The sequence below is a fragment of the Budorcas taxicolor genome, chromosome 11 (genome assembly GCF_023091745.1).
Source record: "Budorcas taxicolor isolate Tak-1 chromosome 11, Takin1.1, whole genome shotgun sequence".
Taxonomy (NCBI): Eukaryota; Metazoa; Chordata; class Mammalia; order Artiodactyla; family Bovidae; genus Budorcas; species Budorcas taxicolor.
Window position 1 is genome coordinate 79,155,707 of NC_068920.1, and position 25,181 is coordinate 79,180,887.

At 40.9% G+C, this 25,181-nt stretch overlaps 1 protein-coding gene across 1 annotated transcript in view; it reads right to left on the bottom strand.

The window, feature by feature from the left end:
* Positions 1 to 13,747, bottom strand: part of STRN (striatin) — a 102,730-nt gene extending 88,983 nt beyond the window's left edge. The window contains exon 1 of the mRNA XM_052648730.1: positions 13,514 to 13,747. Within this exon, the coding sequence (XP_052504690.1) occupies positions 13,514 to 13,747 (234 nt within the window). The remainder of the gene's footprint in view (positions 1 to 13,513) is intronic.
* Positions 13,748 to 25,181: the final 11,434 nt, after the last annotated feature.

Sequence of the window (25,181 nt, forward strand, 5' to 3'; positions counted from 1 at the left end):
TTCCTCAAATACTTTACTGCATAAGAGCAAATACATGATTGACATATTATTCTGTTCAAATATAGCATATGTAAAGTAGAGCTAAGAATAACCTAATAAGTAAAGCACTACACAAAAAATGATATATGATCAATAAACACAAACCATATTAATAAATATATATACATAGAACTTAATTAGGCTATTCTCAGAGCAAGTTGCAAAATATCCAAATTTGCATTTTTTAAAGAGAAATAAAAACTGTATTTCAACATTCGCTACACAAAAATAAATAAAAATATTAAAAGAAAATACAGTGGTACATTATTAAACACATTTGAGGAACACAAATTGTTAAAAACTTTCCCTGAGCCCCTTACAATATAATTGTTTCATTACATTATACTACCTGAAGAAAAGATTGAAATAAATGATAATTTTCTTTAAATTATGACAGCTATTCAAAGCATACTGAATCAGGTAAATATTATAATTCATTTGTCTACTTCAGATCAGAAGCAGTTATTCAGGGAGAGAGATCAATAAAAGGAGACAATGAGTTATGGAGAACAATGGCTCAGCTTGAGTACTGGGACTCCCGAGTTCTAAACTAAATACACACCAACTCACAGACTGATCTAAGTTTACCTCCTCCCTCTGGCTCTATACGGCTTCCCTTATGGCTCAGCTAGTAAAGAATCCGCCTGCAATGTGAAGAGACCTGGGTTTGATCCCTGGGTTGGGAAGATCCCCTGGAGAAGGGAAAGGGTACCCACTCCAGTATTCTGGCCTGGAGAATTCCATGGACTGTACAGTCCACAGGGTTGCAGAGTTGGACACGACCAAGTGACTTTCAGTTTCACAGGCTCTAAAAGATGGAACAAAGTATGAGACTATACACATTCTAAGGTCCCTTGGAGGTTAAAATATTATTAGTTGTCTGTCCTTGTCAGCCTTAAAATTCTACAACAGTTAAGTACTAAAATGAAGACTACAGAAAATACATCCATTAGGAATTAAAAAGAGGTGAATGTGCGTGCTGAAGTCTGTGACTTCTATCTGCCTATACCCACCTCAACCCCTCTGCGCCTTTATCTATTCTTTTCTACCAGCTTCCCAACTTCTCCTTCCTGCCTCAGGTTTCTCTCCCAAACTACAATTTTCTGTTGTATCTCTAGTCTGCAATGCCTGTAAGTTATTACCACCTACTACTGCCATCTCTGGTCGCATCGTATTTCATCTATCATCAATTTATTGTCCCTAAATCACTTACTAACAGGGCAAAGAGAATGTAAGCAGTTACTATGTCAAATGGATCACTTAAACTAGTTCTTGGCTTCCAAAATATGATTTAAACAATACAATCAAATGCATTCTATCCACAGAAATTTCAACCAAGAAGGGGAAACCACTTAATGGACACCTATTGGTCATATACTATACATATTTTATCTTTTAAAATCACACAACTACTCTGCTTGGTGGGTATATTATCTATAATTTACAAATAAAAATGAGGTCCAACGAATTAAGACTCTGCACTTTCACTGCCGAGGGCCAGAGTTCAATCCCTGGATGGGTAATTGAGATCACAAAAGCCATGTGGCCAAAAAATAAATAAAAACTTTAAAAATAAAATTGAAAGAATAAAAACAAGATCTGGAAAAATCTAAATCAGAAGTTATGGAGCTGCTGACTAGAAGGCACACATTTCCCACTGCCAAATTATGATGGTCAATAGACTACTTCATGGAGAAGGCAACGGCACCCCACTCCAGTACTCTTGCCTGGAAAATCCCATGGGCGGAGGAGCCTGGTAGGCTGCAGTCCATGGGGTCGCCAAGAGTCGGACACGACTGGGCGACTTCACTTTGACTTTTCACTTTCATACATTGGAGAAGGAAATGGCAGCCCACTCCAGTGTTCTTGCCTGGAGAATCCCAGGGACAGGGGAGCCTGGTGGGCTGCCGTCTATGGGGTCGCACAGAGTCGGACACTACTGAAGTGACTTAGTAGTAGCAGACTACTTCATCAAAATGTTGACCAAATCAAGAAACTTCATCAAAAGTGTAAAAACAAAAAAGTGTAGCTGACATCAAGCACACAGTAGGCTGACAAAGGGAAACCAGTCCCAATTACATGGGTGTTCAAACATCTTTCAAAGACTGATTAGCAAAGGGGTTTGCTTTAAATTCTGCTTAAATTACCAAAGTTTGTGGAAGTAAGTACCCTCCACCCCAATACAAAGAGAAGTAGATTTAGTTAATAAGTAATATTTAGGGCTAAATGGGCACATCTCCTGATAAAGAAGTACTATCAGTGATATTTCTCTACAAATAATTATTAAGCCCATTTTTTATAGTTTTAGAAAGTAATGTATGAGAATTTAGTGCTAGTAATGATGTCATGGAACAGCTCTCCTACTGAGAAGAGCCAAAACATCTAGATAAAATATTTCTAGAATCATCATAAGCAAAGCTGGTAAGAAAGTAAGGAATTATTTGACCAAAACTGAAGGGAAAATGGGAACCCAGTGAGGTAAGGGAACAAAAGCCATTTTGCCCTCTGGGTGTTGACCCATCAGAACAAATTTGAGCTATAGTTTGGACAGCTCTGGTCGGACATGACTTCACTTTGACTTTTCTCTTCCATGCATTAGAGAAGGAAATGGCAACCCACTCCAGTGTTCTTGCCTGGAGAATACCAGGGACGGGGGAGCCTGGTGGGCTGCCGTCTATGGGGTCGCATACATTCAGACACGACTGAAGTGACTTAGCAGCAGCAGCAGCAGCAGCAGAATGCAAAAGACAAAATGTAAAGACCAGCACCATCTAGAGTATAGAGTCTTAATTGTAACAGAAGGGAAAGGGGCAGGGCACAACTTTTGAAACAATGACATAGCCCAGGGACACAAGATAAACCGAGCAGAATCAGATGGATCCAAGACAGGCAAACAAGTCAACTCTGAATAGACCTTGATCCTCAATCAGCAAGCTAAATGACACTTCCAAAGGCAACATGACAGTTCCAAGGCACTGTCAAAAGACCAAGGAGTGGGTGGTGGTCCAATTCCTGGAGATCTCCAGTTCAGTTCAGTTCAGTCACTCAGTCGTGTCCAACTCTTTGCGACCCCATGAATTGCAGCACGCCAGGCCTCCCTGTCCATGACCAGCTCCCGGAGTTCACTCAGACTCACGTCCATCGAGTCCTTGATGCCATCCAGCCATCTCATCCTCTGTCGTCCCCTTCTCCTCCTGCCCCCAATCCCTCCCAGCATCACAGTCTTTTCCAATGAGTCAACTCTTCACATGAGGTGGCCCAAGTACTGGGGTTTCAGCTTTAGCATCATTCCTTCCAAAGAAATCCCAGGGCTGATCTCCTTCAGAATGGACTGGTTGGATCTCCTCGCAGTCCAAGGGACTCTCAAGAGTCTTCTCCAACACCACAGTTCAAAAGCTTCAATTCTTCGGCACTCAGCCTTCTTCACAGTCCAACTCTCACATCCATACATGACCACAGGAAAAACCATAGCCTTGATTAGACGGACCTTAGTCAGCAAAGTAATCTCTCTGCTTTTGAATATACTTTCTAGGGTGGTCATAACTTTTCTTCCAAGGAGTAAGCGTCTTTTAATTTCACGGCTGCAGTCACCATCTGCAGTGATTTTGGAGCCCAAAAAAATAAAGTCTGACACTGTTTCTACTGTTTCCCCATCTATTTCCCATGAAGTGATGGGACCAGATGCCATGATCTTCGTTTTCTGAATGTTGAGCTTTAAGCCAACTTTTTCACTCTCCTCTTTCACTTTCATCAAGAGGCTTTTTAGTTCCTCTTCACTTTCTGCCATAAGGGTGGTGTCATCTGCATACCTGAGGGTTATTGATATTTCTCCTGGCAATCTTGATTCCAGCCTGTGTTTCTTCCAGTCCAGCGTTTCTCATGACGTACTCTGCATAAAAGTTAAAGAAGCAGGGTGACAATATACAGCCTTGATGTACTCCTTTTCCTATTTGGAACCAGTCTGTTGTTCCATGTCCAGTTCTAACTGTTGCTTCCTGACCTGCATACAGACTTCTCAAGAGGCAGGTTAGGTGGTCCAGTATTTCCATCTCTTTCAGAATTTTCCACAGTTTATTGTGATCCACACAGTCAAAGGCTTTGGCATAGTCAAGAAAGCAGAAATAGATGTTTTTCTGGAACTCTCTTGCTTTTTCCATGATCCAGTGGATTTTGGCAATTTGATCTCTGGTTCCTCTGCCTTTTCTAAAACCAGCTTGAACATCAGGGAGTTCACAGTTCACGTATTGCTGAAGCCTGGCTTGGAGAATTTGAGCATTATTTTACTAGCATGTGAGATGAGTGCAATTGTGCTGTAGGTTGAGCATTCTTTGGCATTGCCTTTCTTTGGAATTGGAATGAAAACTGACTTTTTCCAGTCCTGTAGCCACTGCTGACTTTTCCAAATGTGCTGGCATATTGAGTGCAGCACTTTCACAGCATCATCTTTCAGGATTTGAAATAGCTCAACTGGAATTCCATCACCTCCACTAGCTTTGTTCGTAGTGATGCTTTCTAAGGCCCACTTGACTTCACATTCCAAGATGTCTGGCTCTAGATTAGTGATCACATCATCATGATTATCTGGGTCGTGAAGATATTTTTTGCACAGTTCTTCCGTGTATTCTTGCCACCTCTTCTTAATATCTTCTGCTTCTGTTAGGTCCATACCATTTCTGTCCTTTATCGAGCCCATCTTTGCATGAAATGTTCCCTTGGTATCTCTAATTTTCTTGAAGAGATCTCTAGTCTTTCCCATTCTGTTCTTTTCCTCTATTTCCTTGTAATGATCGCTGAGGAAGGCTTTCTTATCTCTTCTTGCTATTCTTTGGAACTCTGCATTCAGATGCTTATATTTTTCCTTTTCTCCTTTGCTTTTCGCTTCTCTTCTTTTCACAGCTATTTGTAAGGCCTCCCCAGACAGCCATTTTGCTTTTCTGCATTTCTTTACCATAGGGATGGTCTTGATTCCTGTCTCCCATCTCCACCCCCTCCCAAAAGTAGCTGGAATAATCTCCCCACTCATTAGCATATGAAATTACCCAGTCTATAAAAACTAACCATGCCACATCTCACAGCCCCCCTCACCCTCTGCAAGGGCCCATACTCTGTCTGTGGAGTGTGCTTCTCTCTGAATCTGAATAAATCCACTTCTTACCTATCACTTTGTCTCTCACTGAATTCTTTCTGTGATAAGACATCAAAAACCTGAGCTTCATCAGGCCCTGAAACCAGGTACCGTGGTTTTGGCTGGGTTCAAGTCCCAGCCACGTGGATTCAAGTCCCAATGTGAGGTAAACAGTTTCATAATAGACACATACATTTACCTAAGACCCTAAAGGGTTTATACTCTCAAGGCAAAGGTGACACAGAAGTATGTGATGTGATACTTGGCTCAGTTGTGTCCAACTCTTTGCAACCCCATGGACCAGAGTCTGCCAGACTCCTCTGTCCACAGAATTCTCCAGGCAAGAATACTGGAGTGGGTTACCATTCCCTTCTCCAGGGGATATTCCCAACTCAGGGATCAAACCTGGGATCTCCTGCACTGCAGGCTGATCCTTTACCATCTGAGCCACCAGAGAAGCCTGAGGCAGAAGTATATTGGCACTCAAAACTTCACAGCCAAATTATGAGTCAACTACTTGGGTGGTCTAAAACTCCAAGCAAGGAATTTACTCCAAAGTGGGTCAGTCTATATAATGCCTGCAGAAACAAAGGCAAAAACTTTCTGTAGGAGATACCTTTATCTGAGACCTGATTATTCTTACACTTTCTCAAGGACAGTGAGCAGCACACAGATATCTAAGCATACAAAGAAACAAGTCATCATGAGCAGGAACTGGCAAAAGCAACTGACCATAGAAAGGGCCCTATCAGATCTCACATATACGGAGCAGAGAGACAACAACTTTGAAATAATCATACTTATTCGGTTTAAAGAATGAAAGGTAACCTCAAAAATATCTGCAGGGAACAGGAAGCTACTAAGAGATACAGCAGCTCTGTGTGCTAGTCACTCAGTCGCGTCCGACTCTTGCAAGTCCATGGACCACAGCCCACTAGAGGCTCCTCTATCCATGGAGTTCTCCAGCAAGAACACTGGAGTGGGTAGCCATTCCATTCTCCAGGGGATCTTCTTGACCCAGGGATCAAACCTGGGTCTCCTGAAATGCAGGAAGATTCTTGCAGAAGACGTATAAATGGAACCAAAACTAAACTTCCACAATAACCAAAATTACAAACCCACTGGATAACCTTAAGAGAGTAGCTTCAACTTTAGAGGGAGCCTCGTCTCCAGTACATAGGGTCACAAAGAGTCAGACACAACTGAAGTGACTTAGCATGTATGCACAATGGACTGGATGATAAATCAGAATAAACTACCCAGAATAATGCATGTAGTGATAAAAATATGGAAAATCTAAAGCAGATAAAGAAGGCTGAGAGACATGTAATCAGACCCAAATGGAAAAGAGGATAAGATAGAGGAGAAATCTAAAAAGATAATGACTGAGAATTTTGCAGAACTAATAAGATGTCAAATCAGAGACTCAAGCTTAAAGAAGTCCCAAATAAAATAAAATAAAAAGAAATCTATACTCTGATACAACATTATGAAACTTCAGAACACCAAAGTCAACAGGAAATCTTAAATGTAGCTAATAAAATAAGCTTGAAAACTGTATACAGAACACAGTAAAATCTCCATGTGTATTCAGCTCAGTTCAATCGCTCAGTCGTGTCTTGACTCTTTGTGACCCCATGGACCACAGCACGTCAGACCTCCCTGTCCATCACCAACTCCCAGAGTTTACTCAAACTCATGTCCATTGAGTCGGTGATGCCATCCAACCATCTCGTCCTCTGTTGTCCCCTTCTCCTCCCACCTTCAATCTTTCCCAACATCAGGGTCTTATTTGAAAAGAAGTCAGCTCTCCCCATCAGGTGGCCAAACCTATTGGAGTTTCAGCTTCAACATCAGTCCTTCCAATGAACACTCAGGACTGATCTCCTTTAGGATGGACTGGTTGGATCTCCTTGCAGTCCAAGGGACTCTCAAGAGTCCTCTACAACACCACAGTTCAAAAGCATCAATTCTTTGGTGCTCAGCTTTCTTTGTAGTGCAACTGTCACATCCATACTTGACTACTGGAAAAACCATAGCCTTGACTAGACGGGCCTTTGTTGGCAAAGTAATGTCTCTGCTTTTTAATATGCTGTCTAGGTTGGTCTTAACTTTCCTTCCAAGAAGTAAGCGTCTTTTAATTTCATGGCTTCAGTCACCATCTGCAGTGATTTTGGAGCCCCCCAAAATAAAGTCTGCCACTGTTTCCACTGTTTCCCCATCTATTTGCCATGTCTATTGCTTCAAAATAAAAAGGAAAATGGTAAGTCACATTAGTGTGACTCTACCTTCGAAGGTTGTTAAGGACCAAGAAAGATGTTTTTGAGAAGTTTTTTTAAAAAAAATAACCATTAAGGTACCTGGAGATTTAAGTGATAGAGCTTGTTTGAAATCTATTTCATTCCTGGTCATGTAACCCCTCTCTGGGCCTCACTTTACCTGTAAAAGATGGTTGCAGGTGATAGTTTCCAAAGTTCATGCCATTTCAAAGATTACTATATCATTGTAACCTGCCAGACTCCACTGTTCATGGGATTCTCCAGGCAAGAATACTGGAGTGGGCTGCCATTCCCTTCTCCAGAAGATCTTCCCGACCCAGGAATTGAACCCAGGTCTCCTGCATTGCAGTCACATTCTTTTTACCAACTGAGCTATGAAGGAAGTCCTATGCCAGCTACTATATCAGTTATTCAGAGAGGTGATTCAAACTATAATATTCTACTGCCTAAAAATAAAATGCTACATGTCATCAAAAAGAATAATAGAAACATAACAGAAATTACATCCTAAATTCTATAAAAAGCCATCTGTATCTGGAACATCAACACAAGTGTTGAAATCACCAAACTACATACATAATCACGAACTTGGGCAAACTCCAGGAGATAGTAAGGGACAGGGAGGCCCGGCATGCTGCGGTCCATGGAGTCTGAACAACTTAGTCACTGAACAAAAACAACATACATAAAAACAGAAAAGGCCAACTAAAGCAGTGGCTCTCAAACCCTGCTGCATATTCGAACTACTAGGAAACTCAAAAGAGTATAAATGCCATGGGCCCTGATTCCTAAGATTCTGATTTAAATGGTCTGGGGGGGTACATGTCAGGAAATGAGTATTTTTTAAAGTTTCTACGATTTCACCTAAAGTTGAAACACACTGAACTAAAGTGACAAATAGTAAGCTATGTTTTAAAGGAGTAAAACCTCTGTAATCTTTCCAAAATATAAAGATTATAAAGTTATCAATAATATAAGTAGAATGAAAAATGAACCTGTTTACAAAATTGTACCATAACCACAATGGGGTTCACCTGGGTCCAAGTTTAAAGGAAGTAGTTAAAGGGACAAACGATATCAAATATTAGTTTTATAGAGTGGTTGGTAAATGTATACAATTTGTTATCTAAGACGTCATGTAAGGTTAAGACAAACATATTCAGAAAAATTTAGGTAAGTTCCAAAACAACAGACACACAGTGGATTACTAAGAAAAGCAAGTACGTTTCAAGTATACAATCAGTATTTTGAGGCTGACACTGAAGGCAATAATTCACTCTTCCTTAAATGTCCAAGCACCATCATCAGACCCAAAGTACTAGACTGCACGGCCCCAGGATGGCACCTACTTGCTCTAGCCTTAGAAGAGTTATAACTGAAGATTCTGCTTTTCTCTGGGACAAGGAGATACATAAGAGTACAAACTTAACATCACACACTTGCTACCATTCATTTATTCGGCACTTTATGTTATGTACCAGACTTCTGCTAGATATTTTTAAATATCTCATTTAATTCTCATCAGGTAGTTTATCAGCCTCACCTTAACACATGAGGACACTAAGTTTCTGAGAGGTCAGAATTATGGCAAACATATATTTAGCATGAAAGAAAATAGAAAGTTTAAAGCAAAGATTTAAATCCAGGTTTGTGCCATGTTGTCTTTCATTGTAATTGTAAATAACAGTTATAATAACAAAAATAAAGTGTCGTTTTAAGAGTTTATTTTGTCCATTTAAATGCTCAGTAAACCTTCACAATAGTCTATGAAGCTGAGTCAAACTTTAATCCCCTTTTCCTCAGATCTCTTATCCTTTGACACATCTTGCTAGCCCTACCTTCAAAAATGTATTCTGAATCTATTATATTTTAAGTATGTATCACATGTGACTATGTTATCTGGTCACTATCACTCTAGTTCATCTCTGGCTCAGAGGATGAAAATAGTCTCTAACTAGACTTTCTGATCTGTCTGCCCTCCCAGTCTATCCTGGATCCTTGCAAAGGGTTCCACTGAAAGATGGTATCACTCTTCTGTTCAAACATTTCAACAGTTGCCCATCTTGCTGACACAGAAATATAGTCCTTACAATGAGAAAGGCCCAATACCTCTGACATCATTTCTTCCATTCTCCTCCTGCACTCCAGCCACACTTCACTAATTACTCTTTGAACATTCCGAGCATATTTACCCTTCCCCCTACTGTTTCCCTGATTAGAATATTCTTTCCTCAGATTTCACCCTTTCAGGTCTTTGCTTAAATAGCACCTTATCAGTAAAGCCTTTCTTCCCCACTCTACCCTCTCAAGCACTCCATATTCTCCTTACCCTACTTTATCATGGCACTTATTACCATCTTTTTATGAATGTATTCATTTATTTATTTGGCCACCTGATGGAAAGAACTGACTCACTGGAAAAGACCCTGATGGCTGGGAAAGATTGAAGGCAGGAGGAGAATGGAACGACAGAGGATGAGATGGTTGGATGGCATCACTGACTCAATGGACATGAGTCTGCGCAAGCTCCAGGAGTTGGTGATGGACAGGGAAGCCTGGCAGGCTACAGTCCATGGGGTTGCAAAGAATCAGATGTGACTGAGTGACTGAGGACACACACACAGAGCCTCTACACCACATGCCCTAATACGCAATCATATCACCTTTTCCATGCAATTCAGCATTTCCAGGTAGATAGCAGAACCTCCCTTACCACATGCAACATCAAAATCTAGACACAATGAATACTATTTTTTACTTACATGCTTCTTTCCCAGAAATCAGTAATTTTCAAATACTGAGTCTTAGATTCTTATTACCTCATTAGTTCCTTCTTCCTGCTCTTCTCCTCATTCACTGCTAGCTCTCCTCTCTTACGCTATTCTAAGAAAAGTTAAACCCCCAAAATGATAAATTCTGATTCTACTGCATTTTGTTTGTTCTATCACTCCAACTAGACTGCATGTGTCTTTGAGATCATCTAACACAATGTGTCATAAACAGAAAATTCTCTCAAATATTAAATGCATATTCTATCTCCAATTTCTTTCACAAATACAAAGCTCAGTAGTAATCTTGACAATTCTTTCCCCATGAATTACATACTTTATATGAATGGTGGTGGTGGTGAGGCAAGAGGGGGATTCCCACAAGTAAAAAAGATAATTTTATATTAATCAACATGGCCAAAGGGGCAAAAAATGACCAGTAAATTTCTAGAACAAGGGAGCACCAGTTCCTTACTCCCCAGATCTGAAGGAGGGAGGAAGTGATGCAGGCAGGCCATGAAGATGAGAACTTGGATTGCCTTTTACAACTCAGCCCTGGCAACTTGAAAGAGCAGGACTGACAGGTTCCTCAAGGGACAATTAGACCTAATCTTAAAGGTATTTCTGTTGAGTCTGGTATTAGTCTGACTTAGGCAAAGATATAAAAATAAAAGGATACCAACTAATCCAAATTTCATTATCATCATTCATTCAATTCTTATTTTCTACTGTTTTCCTAGACAAACTCCAACGGCAAAAGAAAAATAAAGGAATATAATCAAATTTAATGATTCTGATGTAAAGAAAGGATTTTTAAAATATATTTTCAATTACGCTAATAAGAGAATCAAAAAACAGATTCCTACAAATTCTCTCCTTCCAACAGAATATACTTGTTCTGTTTAAAAGTCACGGCACATTTTCGAAGTTTCTCCATGGATGCTTAATTTTAACTGGAGCTCAAACCAAGAGTCAGTGAACATGTAGTATTCTTAATATGATGAGCACCAATAGGAAATCTACCCGAAGTTTAACATTTGCCATAAATAACCCAGTTAAGTAGTGTGTGTATGTGTGTATATATTCTGGAGGGCAGGAGGAGAGAGGGCACAACTAAAGAGAAACTACAACTACAGGGAAATTAAAAGTTAAATATGGGGGTGGAGGGAGAGAAGTTAAGATAGGTGGGAAATTTTCAGACTTCCCAGGTAGAAAGGTAAGAACAGTTTTGTTTGTTTTTGAACAAATTAGTGTGACTTATCTTACATTCCCTAAACTGGATAAGAAGTTAAAATTTAAGCAGCTACATACAAAAATCATTATCCACAATTGTACAATGGTTAAAGTTAAAGCCTGCCTTTAATACTTCCTTGAAGTCTGAAATCCACAAACTCATTTATGGAATGCATTGCTGGTTCATTATGAGAAAAATCACAAATATCAACAGACTAGATACTGAAGTCACAAAACGTACCAATGAAAAAGTTGCCAAAGAATATAAACATGTAATTGTATAAATAAGCAGAATCTCAGAAACTATAGATCACACCCTCACTGCATTCAACTTCTCAGAGGCCTTCCCTGACCTCCATCTAAAACAGCTGCCCCATCATACTCTAAGGGGCTTTCCCAGGTGGCTAAGTGACAAAGCATCTCCCTGCCAACGCAGGAGACTCAGGAGACTGGGGTTTGATCCCTGGGTGGGGAAGATCCCCCGGAGGAGGAAATGGCAATCCACTTCAGTATTCCTGCCTGGAAAATCCCATGGACAGACAGGAGCCCGGTGGGCTACAGTCCATGGGGTCGCAAAGACTCATACACGACTGAGCATGATCACACCTTACTCTTGTATCCTAGTGTATTTTTCCCATAGCAGTTGCCACTATGGATCAGCATACTGTATAGCTGCATTTGCTGCCTCCCAACTAAAACATAAGCTCTATGAGGACAGAGGCTTTGTCAGTTTTGTTAACCCCCAAGCCTACAGGCACAGTGTTACCAATTAATAAAGACACTGAATATAGGATGAAACCGAAGTTCAGAGAGTTTGTTAAAGAATTTCCTCAAGGTCACAGAGCTGGCAGCAAACACAGCCTGTATCATAACCCTCTCTGCTTGCTCTTTCCACAACCACTTCCACTCCACCAAAGCAGTCTGGTCCAGCACATGATTCCATATAACACGATTCCATTTCTTTTCAAGTGCCAAAGAAAATACATGCTACCAAAAACAGTGGCACAGTGGGTAGTATTTTAACTTCAAGTATTTCAGCAACCAAAAATATACTCAGATTTCACAAGCATACAGGATTAGCCAGTAAACAGAAAGGCACAGCCACTCAGAGTTTTCTAAGTTCTTTGTGAAATTGGTGAATGCCTTGGAAGTTTTAAGAACAGCCACTGAAACCTACTTACCAATTCAGAACTGTCTGCAAAGTACCAGTCTCACTCAGCCTTCTAAGAGCCCAGAGTAGTTCCTCCCTGGATACACTTTATCTTGCAAATTATGCAAGGAAATGTAAGCAACTTTAAAGCTCTTTTTAGTTTCCCGTTAAAGTATAAGTCAATCTCACAAAACCCTGAACAGAAAATTAACCCGTGGGAAGTTTTAGATTCTGAGAAGGGGAAATCATCTCTGAACCATCATCTGGCAGTGCTCATCTAGGTCCTTCATTCAAAATCCAGGAATCTGAAATACCTAAGAGAAATGCCGGAGGGGGCGAAGGAGAAGGAAAAGAAGAAACATTTACATTTTTAAAAAGCGAGCTGATACTCCTAGTAACACTCTGGCCCAACAGCAGCTTCTTGCTTAAAGTCAAGGCCTCACGGACACAATTTCTGGTTGTCTTCTTTGATCACCTTCCTTACCGAGAGGCGCCAACTGTCAATACCTTTTACGGGGACCATCTCTAGACCCAGGATGGGACTCCCCAGGACAAGGGATGATTGCTTATTTCGCAAAACTACTGTAAGCCCAATTAGTAAACTGAAGGGACACCTCAGATGTGGAATGGCAACAGAGTTGAAATGAACCCGAGAGTTAAGAGTGGAAAGGAGCAGATGAAAAGGTGGGAGGAAGGTAAACAACGTATCAGGGGCGAGAGAGAGAACCCGGGTCGAGGAAGTGGGGTCTGCGACAGGCAAAGGCGAAGGAAGGAGGGGGACGAGGTTCGAGGTGGGATGGGCAGGAGCAAAGGGGGAGGGGACGAGCGACGGCTAAGCAGGGGAGGGGGAAGGGTCTGGGGCGGGGCGGAAGGGAGCGAAGAGGCGGGATGAAGAGGACCAGGCCGGGAGGGTCTTTACCTGCAGCTCCGCCCGCTCCACTTCCCACTGGGCTCTCTCGACCTCGAAGCGGGCCCACTCATGCTGCAGGAAGTGCAGGATCCCCGGGAGGCTGTACTGGGCTCGGGCCGCCCCCGCCGCAGCCGCCCCGTCGCCGGCCGCGGCAGCCTCCGCCAGAGGCCCGAGACCCTTGGCACCACCGGCTGCCGGGTGGTTGTTGCTGAAGAAGACGCCGGGACCCGCTTGCTCGTCCATGGCGGCCGCAGGAACCGGGGAAGCTGCCCAGGCACCCAGGAGCGGAGGCAACGGCGGCAGCCAGCAGCGCCTCCTCCTCCCTCCGCCGCTCCCCGCCCACACCCCAGTCAGCAGGGAGCAGCCGCCTGGGCGCGGGGGCCGGTCGAGCCCGGGACGGGCCGGGAAATGGGTCAACTGCGGCGCGCGGGCGGCCCGAGGCTTGCTGGGAAATGTAGTCGGGGGGCGGGGCGCCGACGAGGGCGGGGCGGGCGGGCCGTGGGGCCGCGTTCAGACGGGGCGCGAGCGCGGCCCCGCCTACAGCCCCGCCCCTTCCCGCGGCGGTGGGGGCCGCCCCCTGGCGGAATGCGCGGGTTTCCTCACTGAAGGGGCTGGGCAGCCGCGGGCGGTGCTTTGGTCTCCCTCGCACGCGGAAGTTCTTGGGTGGCGCTCGCTGTTGCACACACACGCACACTCACGGAAGTTAGCGCGTTGAAATGTTAGCCCGAGTTGCACATCTTTTGGAGCTTCCTGGTAGTTCTGATAAAAAAACAAGCTCAAAGCAAGCTTCGCCAGTCCAACCCCAGGACCGGGGTTCTCCAGCCACCACTCAGACCCCTTCTGCTCAGACTTCGGTAATTCTCTGACCCTAGACAAGCCTCAGTTTTGTCCACTTCCGTATGGCTGTCGTTCCTGCCTTTCTTTGTCGCTTAGGGTTCAGTCAAACCTGTTTCCTGATCAGTTCTCACGGAGAAGGATCTCTGATCATCTTTCTACAGAACTCTACACAGCAACTTCCTGCTTCTTCCAAATTCTGGTTTGTTGACACCTCATTTGAAACACTACTCTGCTGAAGTCCTTTTCCCTTTGTAGTTAATCTTGAAGTAAATACTGTAAAAAGTTTTGGATATCCAAGGCTCTGTCATTTCGATCTAGTTTTTCCTCATTCCCGAGCAGTTTATACTCATTTCAATGTTTGACTCTTTAGTGCTGTCACTGGGAATATAAAGATAAATGACACAATTCCCATGGTCAATTCCTGCCAGTCAAAGAGACTGGCAATGAGAGAAAAGAGAGAAATGTACATCAATTCTCACGGTGCCTGAAACTACCTGAAAGAACAAAGTCCCTTTCCACGCCCTAGAGCTCTCAGGTATCCAGACACTTCTCCCTTTTCACTTACTTGTCCGGTTCGCGGTTTCTTCCATGGTTCACTTGCAAACTGGCATTATTGTTACCCTACGAAAAACACACCAGAGTCGTTTCAAGTGTGTCTAATTGTTACCCTTCTCTCAAGTCCTTGAAATTATGTCACTATAAATTCACACTACAATGATAACGAAAGGAAGGCACCTGAAAAAAATATTAACAAATGAAGATTAAATTAAGCACTTATTTTGTCCCCTTAGCAAGTCATTTGTAGTTCCTTTGTGGGATGGAGTTCTGGGATAACAGACCTTATGGCCATGAGAAAATGTAAAGATACAGGCTGGTGAGTGACAAGTCTGGGAAGGACATCCTGTTCCTGTGCTCCCCTCCCCCTCTTCCCATTGCTACTTGTGGAAAGGACAGGAAACACATTGTATCTGCGCTGGTAGCAAATAGATCGCTAGCTCTCTGCTTCCAGTTACAGAATGTTTCTATTTTATGAATTCATCCTTTATTGGAATAAAAGTTTGATCCAAGCCTGGCCAAATTCCCTGGGTCATAAGTTGTTTTAGCTGTAAGTGTCTTTTGAGATACTGCACAATCCTTTCATTTTACAGTTTAGGAAACTGAAGTCCAAAGAAGTTGAACTTGTTCACAGTGAAGCTTTGAGTGAGTGGCACAGTCAGAACTAGAAACCAGAATTCTTGATTGCTAGTTCTTTAATCTTTCCATTAACAGGTCGCCTCCTCTCTTACTTATCAGATCTATCAGAGTTATCAAGGGGACAGTAACACAACAATGGCATATTTTTTCATCTGCAGGATTTAAGTAATCTTACAGGTTTTGAATGTTAAAAGCTTCCCCCCCCCAATAAAAGACATGTCTGACAATTCCTTTAAATAACTTTATAACATACTATAAAACATGATTACATTTAATGCTAGCTGTTTAAGAATCCATAAACCTTTAGCTAGATTCACCAAGAAGAAAACAGAAGACTCAATAAAACCAGAAATGAAACAATTATGTGTCAACAAGTTGTACAACCTAGAAGAAATGGACACTTTTCTAAAACATACAAGGTATTGACTGAATCAGGATGAAACAGAAAATTACTCTTAATAGTAAGGAAAATGAATCAGTGATCAAAAAACCTCCTAATAAAAGTCCAGGACAAGAGAGCTTCCCTGAAGTATTTTGTCTGGTTTTTGGTTTTTTTTCTTTTGCCAGGCCATACAACATGTGGGATCTTAGTTCTCCAACCAGGGATAGAACCTGTAGCCCCTGCACTGGAAGTCCCACTTCACTGGTGAATTCTACCAAATACTCCAAAAAGAATTAATACCAATCCTTCTCAAACTCTTCCAAAAAACTGAAGAGGCAGGAATTCTTCCAAACTCATTTTATGAGGCTAGCATTATTCTGATGCCAAACCCAGATAAGAAATGCCACACAAAAAAAGAAAATGATGGGCCAATATCCCTGATGAACATAGGTACAAATACTCAACAAATGTTAGCAAATCAAGGTCAGTAATACATTAAAAAGAATCATTTACAGTGATCAAGTGGGTACATCACATTAAAAAAATGAAGGATAAAAACTGTATGATCTCAATAGATGCAGAAAAAGCATTTGATAAAATATATGATCCATTTATGATAAAAAGCTCTCAACAAAGCAGACATTGAGGGAATTTACCACAACATAATAAAAGCCACTTATGACAAACCAACAGCTAACATCATACTAATGGTGAAAAGTTAAAAGCATTCCTCTAAGATCAGGAACAGACAAGGATGATCACTGTTGCTACTTTTATTTTACATAGTGTTGGAGGTGTTAGCCAGAGCACTTTGGTGAGAAAAAGAAATAAAATTCATCCAAGTTGTAAAGGAAGAAGGAAAACTGTCACTATTTGCAGATGCAAGTTTGTGTGCTTATTCGCTCACCATAATACTATATATAGAAAACCCTAAAGACTCCATCAAAAAAGTTAGTACAGTAACAATAAACAAATTCATTATGGCTGCAGGTTAAAAAATATATATACAAAAATTGGTTGTATTTCTATATGCCATCAATGAACTAGCAAAAAGAGAAATTAAGAAAGGAATCCCATTCACACTTGCATCAAAAAGAATAAGATACCTAGGAATAAATTTAACCAAGGAAGTGTAAGACCTGTACATTGAAAACTATAAGACATTAAGGAAAGACATTGAAGATCACACAAATAAATGGAAAGATATTCCATGCTCATGAATTGGAAGAACTAGTATTGTTAAAAAACTACCCAAAGCAATCTACAGACTCAATGCAATCCCTATCAAAATTCTAGTGTCATTTTTCATAAAAATAGAACAAATTTTCCTAAAATTTGTATGACACCACAAAGGACCTTAAATAGCCAAAGAAATCCCAAGAACAAAGCTAGAAGCATTATGCTCCCTGATTTCAAAATCTACTACAAAACTATAGTAATTATACTAGTATGGTACTGGCATAAATACACATATCAATCAGTAAAATAGAGAGCCTAGAAATTAACCCAAATATATATGATCAACTAACGTATAACAAAGGAGTCAAGAACATATAATGGGGGAAGTTTGTCTCTTTGATTAATAGAGAATACAGGGAAAACTGTACAGCCACATGCAGAAGAATGAAACTGGACCACTAACTGATATCATATATTATAAAAATTAGCTCAAGGTTGATTAAAGACTTGAACAGAAGACCTGAAAACACAGGTGATGAGTTCCTTGATATAATGGATGATGGTGATGGTTCCTTGATATAATGGATGATGGTGATGGTTCCTTGATAATTGGTAATGATTTTTTAAATCTGCCTGCAAAAGTAAAAGGAAGTAAAGCAAAATCAATAAGTTGGGACTGTATCAAAGGAAAAAGCTTCTGCACATTAAAGGAAATTATCAACAAAATTAAAAGTCTGGTACTAAATGGAAGGAAATATTTGCAACTTTTATATCTGATAAGGGCTTAGTATCCAAAATATACAAAGAACTTATACAACTCAACAGTAAAAAACAATCAGATTTGAAAATGAGAAGATGTGAATAACCATTTTCCCAAAGAAGACATATACATGGCCAACAGACACATGAAAAGATGCTCAATATCCTTACTCATCAGGTAAATGCAAATAAAAACCATGAGTGATCACCTCACACCTATGGCTATAGTCATAAGGGCAAGAAATAAGTATTGGGAAGGACATGAAGAAAAAGCAACTCCTGATGGGACTATAAATTGCTGCAGTCACTATGGAAAACAATATGGAGCTTCCTCAAAACATTAAAACTACTATATAATACAGCAATTCTACTTCTAGGTTTTTATCTGAAGGAAATGAAATCACTTTGTCAAAGAGATATCTGCATTCCCATGTTAATTACAGCATTACTTACAATGCCCACAGCATGGAAACAGCCTAAATTGTCCATCAGTGGATGAACAGATAAATAATAAGCAGTGCAATGGAGTATGATTCAGCCATAAAAAAGAGTGAAATCTTGCCATTTGCAACATGAATAGACCTCAAGGGCATAATACTAAGTGACATTAAGTCAGACAGAGAAAGATGATGATGTCATCTCTCATATATACATACACACATACATATATATATATGTAGTGGTTTAGTTGCTCAGTCATGTCCAACTGTTGCAACCTCATGGACTGTAGCCCACCAGGCTCCTCTTTCCATGAAATTTCCCAGGCAAGAATACTGGACTGGGTTGCCATTTCCTTCTCCAGGGAACCTATTTAAAACACACACACACACACACACACACCCCACACCACCCTCCGTAAAAAAAACAATCTCACAGATATAAAGAACAGATTCATGGCTGCTAGAAGTGAGTGGTAGGAGAAATGGATGAGAAGGGTCAAAAGGTGAAAAAGAAAGAATTTATAGATAACTTGAACTATCACATATATACAACAGCACTGATTTAATTCTTAGTTTAACCTTAGTGAAGTGAAAGTCGCTCAGTTGTGTCCAACTCTTTGCGACCCCATAGACTATACAGTCCATGGAATTCTCCAGGCCAGAATACTGGAGTGGGTAGCCTTTCCCTTCTGGAGGGGATCTTCCCAACCCAGGGATCGAACCCAGGTCTTCCACATTGCAGGTGGATTCTTTACCAGCTGAGCCACAAGAGAAGCCCAGTTTAATCTTATTATAATGCTTTTAAAGGACTTTATTTACACACAAAATAGTATTTATGATCTATAATGTTATATGATCAAAAATGTAACATCAAAATATGATGAGTGGTAACATTAAGGTGGAATTCTGAAGAAATTTACTTTTCTCTTTCCCCAAAAATATCTGGTAATATTTCTTTTCTAATTTAACAACAACAACAACAAAAACCACATTAATTTAAAAAGAACTTCCTTTAGAGTTTTTTGTTCTATGTTGCTTTAAGAAAATAAAGACCATGAATCTCATCACTTCTCATCCTTCACTGAATCAACTCCTGAAATTGTTAATTTTTTAGTGTGAACTTACCAGTGATTTGTTCTCCCCCGTATCTTTCACATTTTCAGTTCTCCATGAATTTTTTTAAGTGCATGTTTTATCACATAAAACATAAGTACAGAAAACCTCAAAAGTGCTAAGTGAATACCTAAAGGAACTTTCACAAAGTGAACAATTACATGTTTAGTAACTACCATGAACATCATGAAACTGAAAATGGCAGACATCCCAGAGTCCTCTCTTGTGTATTTCATACACAACAGCAAAAATGTTTTTCTTTCAAAAAAATATCCTGAGAACATTAATGAAAGAACAAGGTATTTGTAATGAATTAAATCTAAATTTTATTCCTCATTTTACAATTTTGTAAATCTTAAAATCTTAGACAAATGGTTTAGCTTTTTTTTAGCAGTTCTCTCATTTTTACTATAAGAATAGTATTTACCTTATAAGGTAATTGTGAAGATTAAATGAGAGAAAAAATGTAATTCCCTTACCATAATGCCTGACATATATATTGAATAATACTTTTTACTGTATTAGAGTTCATAAGCCTAACTGAAATAACACATGTAAAAATCATGATTATAGGGACTCAATAATTACCTATTCTCATCCCCTACTCAGAACTTTAATTCAAGAGTTAAAATAATCTTTTTTAAAAAGTAATGTCTGTTTTAAACCATGAAGTCTTCAGATCTCAAGTTGTTGCTGATGGTTTTCTGATCATTTCATTTTGTGATTAATAAAGCCTGTGACACAAAAAAATAGGGTTTCCCTTCCAAGCACAGAGAGCACATGCCGAGATGTTGATTTATATATTAGTATAATCAGTTTAAAGAGAGAAATTATGAAATACTAAAAGGTTATTTAGATAATTCGAGTGTTTATTTTTTGGTTTATGTGCTCACATGCTAAGTCACTTCAGCCATGTCCAACTTTTTGCAACCCTATTGACTGCAGCTATCCAGGCTCCTCTGTCCATTGGACTCTTCAGACAAGAATGCCGGAGTGGGCTGCCATGCTCTCCTTCAGGGGCTCTTCCAAACCCAGGGATCGAACCAATGTCTCTACGTCTCCTGTGTTGACAGGCAGGTTCTTTACCACTAGCACCACCTGGGTATATATGTGTGTGCTTTAGAGTTCAGTTCAGTTCAGCCGCTCAGTCGTGGCAACTCTTTGCGACCCCATGAATCGCAGAACGCCAGGCCTCCCTGTCCATCACCAACTCCCAGAGTTCACTCAGACTCACGTCCATCGAGTCCGTGATGCCATCCAGCCATCTCATCCTCTGTCGTCCCCTTCTCCTCCTGCCCCCAATCCCTCCCAGCATCACAGTCTTTTCCAATGAGTCAACTATTCACATGAGGTGGCCAAAGTACTGGAGTTTCAGCTTTAGCATCATTCCTTCCAAAGAAATCCCAGGACCGATCTCCTTCAGAACGGACTGGTTGGATCTCCTTGCAGTCCAAGGGACTCTCAAGAGTCTTCTCCAACTCCACAGTTCAAAAGTATCAATTCTTCAGCACTCAGCCTCCTTCACAGTCCAACTCTCACATCCATACATGACCACAGGAAAAACCATACCCTTGACTAGATGGACCTGTCGGCAAAGTAATGTCTCTGCTTTTCAATATGTTATCTAGGTTAGTCATAACTTTTCTTCCAAGGAGTAAGCGTCTCTTAATTTCACGGCTGCAGTCACCATCTGCAGTGATTTTGGAGCCCCCAAAAATAAACTCTGACACTGTTTCCACTGTTTCCCCCATCTATTTCCCATGAAGTGATGGGACCAGATGCCATGATCTTCGTTTTCTGAATGTTGAGCTTTAAGCCAACCTTCTCACTCTCCTCTTTCACTTTCATCAAGAGGCTTTTTAGTTCCTCTTCACCTTCTGCCATAAGGGTGGTGTCATCTGCATATCTGAGGTTATTGATATTTTTCCCTGCAATCGTGATTCCAGCTTGTGTTTCTTCCAGCCCAGCGTTTCTCATGATGTACACAGTGGGTAAGGATAATCAGAAGACTAACCAATCTAATTAAATGGACCACAGTCTTGTCTAACTCAATGAAACTAAGCTATGCCGTGTAGGGCCACTCAAGACAGACAGGTCATGGTGGAGAGTTCTGGCAAAATGTGGTCCACTGGAGAGGGGAATGGCAAACCACTTCAGTATTCTTGCCTTGAGAACCCCATGAACTGTATGAAAAGGCAAAAAGATAGGACACTGAAAGATGAATTCCCCAGGTTGGTAGGTGCCCAATATGCTACTGGAGATCAGTGGAGAAATAACTCCAGAAAGAATGAAGAGATGGAGCCAAAGCAAAAACAATACCCAGTTGTGGATGTGACTGGGGATAGAAGCAAGGTCCAATGCTGTAAAGAACAATATTGCACAGGAACCTGGAATGTTAGGTCCATGAATCAAGGCAAATTGGAAGTGGTCAAACATGAGATGGCAGGAGTGAACATTGACATTTTAGGAATCAGCGAACTAAAATGGACTGGAATGGGTGAATTTAACTCAGATGACCATTATCTCTACTACTGTGGACAAGAATCCCATAGAAGAAATGGATTAGCCATCATAGTCAATAAAAGAGTCTGAAATGCAGTACTTGGATGCAATCTCAAAAATGACAGGATGATCTCTGTTCATTTCCAAGGCAAACCATTCAATATCACGGTAATCCAAGTCTATGCCCTGACCAGTAATGCTGAAGAAGCTGAAGTCGAATGGTTCTATGAACATCTATAAGTCCGTTTAGAACTAACACCCCAAAAGGATGCCCTTTTCATTACATGGGACTGGAATGCAAAAGTCAAGAAACACCTGGAGTAACTGGCAAATTTGGCCTTGGAGTACAGAATAAAGCAGGGCAAAGGCTAAGAGTTTTGCCAAGAGAACACACTGGTCATAACAAACACCCTCCTCCAACAACACAAGAGAAGACTCTACACATGGACATCACCAGATGGCCAACACCGAAATCAGATTGATTATACTCTTTGCAGCCAAAGATGGAGAAGCTCATTCCAGGCAGCAAAAACAAGACCGGGAGCTGACTGTGGCTCAGATCATGAACTCCTTATTGCCAAATTCAGACTTAAATTGAAGAAAGTATGGAAAACCACTAGAGCATTCAGGTATGACTTAAATTAAATCCCTTATGCTTACACGGTGGAAGTGAGAAATAGATTTAAGGGACTAGATCTGATAGAGTGCCTGATGAACTATGGATGGAGGTTCGTGACATTATACAGGAGACAGGGATCAACACCATCCCCAAGAAAAAGAGATGCAAAAGAGCAAAACGGCTGTCTGAGTAGGCCTTACAAATAGCTGTGAAAAGAAGAGAAGTGAAAAGCAAAGGAGAAAAGGAAAGATATACCTATTTGAATGCAGAGTTCCAAAGAATAGCAAGGAGAGATAAGAAAGCCTTCCTCAGTGATCAATGTAAGGAAATAGAGGGAAACAACAGAATGGGAAAAACTAGAGACTTCTTCAAGAAAATTAGAGACACCAAGGGAACATTTCATGCAAAGATGGGCTCAATAAGGGACAGAAAGGGTATGGACCTAACAGAAGCAGAAGATATTAAGAAGAGGTGGCAAAAATTAACAGAAGACTGTACAAAAAAGATCTTCATGACCCAGATAATCACGATGGTTTGATCACTCTCCTAGAGCCAGACAACCTGGAATGTGAAGTCAAGTGGGCCTTAGGGAAGCATCACTACGAACAAAGCTAGTGGAGGTGATGGAATTCCAGGTGAGCTATTTCAAATCCTAAAAGATGATGCTGTGAAAGTGTTGCACTCAATATGCCAGCAAATTTGGAAAACTCAGCAGTGGCCACAGGACTGGCAAAAGTTTCATTCCAATCCCAAAGAAAGGCAATGCCAAAGAATGCTCAAACTACCGCTCATCGCACACACTAGTAAAGGAATTCTCAAAACTCTCCAAGCCAGGCTTCAGCGATATGTGAACTGTGAACTTCCAGATGTTCAAGCTGGTTTTAGAAAAGGCAGAGGAACCAGAGCTCAAATTGCCAACATCTGCCTGATCATTGAAAAAGCAACAGAGTTCCAGAAACACATCTATTTCTGCTTTATTGACTATGCCAAAGCCTTTGACTGTGTAGATCAGAACAGGCTGTGGAAAATTCTGAAGGAGATGGGAATACCAGATCACCTAACCTGCCTCTTGAGAAATCTGTATGCAGGTCAGGAAGGAACAGTTAGAACTGGACATGGCACAATGGACTGGTTACAAATAGGAAAAGGAATACGTCAGGGCTGTATATTGTCACCCTGCTTATTTAACTTACATGCAGAGTACATCATGAGAAACATGGGCTGGATAAGCACAAGCTGGAATCAAGATTGCTGGGAGAAATATCAATAACCTCAGATACGCAGATGACACCACTCTTATGGCAGTAGGTTAAGAAGAACTAAAGAGCCTCTTGATGAAACTGAAAAGAGGAGAGTGAAAAAGTTTGCTTAAAGCTCAACATCCAGAAAACGAAGATCATGGCATCTGGTCCCATCACTTCATGGCAAATAGATCGGGAAACACTGGAAACAGTGGCTGACTTTAGTTTTTGGGGGCTCCAAAATCACTGTGGATGGTGATTGCAGCCGTGAAATTAAAAGACGCTTACTCCTTGGAAGGAAAGTTATGACCAACCTAGACAACATATTAAAAAGCAGAGACATAACTTCGTCAATAAAGGTCCGTCTAGTCCAGGCTATGGTTTTTCAAGTCATCATGTAGGGATGTGAGAGTTAGACTATAAAGAAAGCTGAGCGCCGAAGAATTGAAGCTTTTTAACTGTGGAGTTGGAGAAGACTGTTGAGAGTCCCTTGGACTGCAAGGACATCCAACCAGTCCACCCTAAAGAAAATCAGTCCTGAGTGTTCACTGGAAGGACTCATGTTGAAGCTGAAACTCGAATATTTTGGCCACCTGATGCAAAGAGCTGACTCATTTGAAAAGACCTTCATGCTAGGAAGGATTGAAGGCAGAAGGGGACGACAGAGGATGAGATGGCTGGATGGCATCACTGACTCGATGGATGTGAGTCTGAGTGAACTCTGGGACTTGATGATGGACAGGGAGGCCTGGTGCGCTGCATTCCATGCGATCGCAAAGTGATGGACATGTCTGAGTGTCTGTATTGAATTGAAGGATTATGATTCCCTAAAATGACAAATAATTCATCTGTTTAAAAAAAAAGTTATTTAAATGAGTGGCTATTAAAAAAAAAAAAACTATCCAAAATGACCAGTTATTCGGATCTCTTTTTAACTGCTCAAACAAGTTTTCAAACTGAACTTGGTGACTCTTTCTGAATTCTGGTCAGAAAAAAAAAGAGTAGACCACTTGACTGCTGAGGGCTCTGCTAGGATGGAGAGTACTTTGGGGAAGAGGAGCATGCATAGTCCACTGTACTTCAGCTTCTCCTAAGATCTGCCTGCTCTAATTTCTCTCACTTCTTTTTCCTGTCTGGTTCATGGGGCCCATCCCTCCTTCCACTTTTCCTGAGACTGCAAACTTTACTGCCTAGATTTAAAGTCTAGTCAAGACAGGGTTGGGGAAACAGCCAGTTGCACAAGTTGGGTCATAAGAAATTTCATTATCTGAAATTTTTCTTGGACTCCAGAAGTTAAATCTAAAACCCAGTCTTCTGATAGGAGGGGTAATAGCTCCTATTATTTACTATTATTATTATTATCACTATTATTTTCTTTTGGCTGAAAATAGTTGTTAAATTTCAAGTTTAA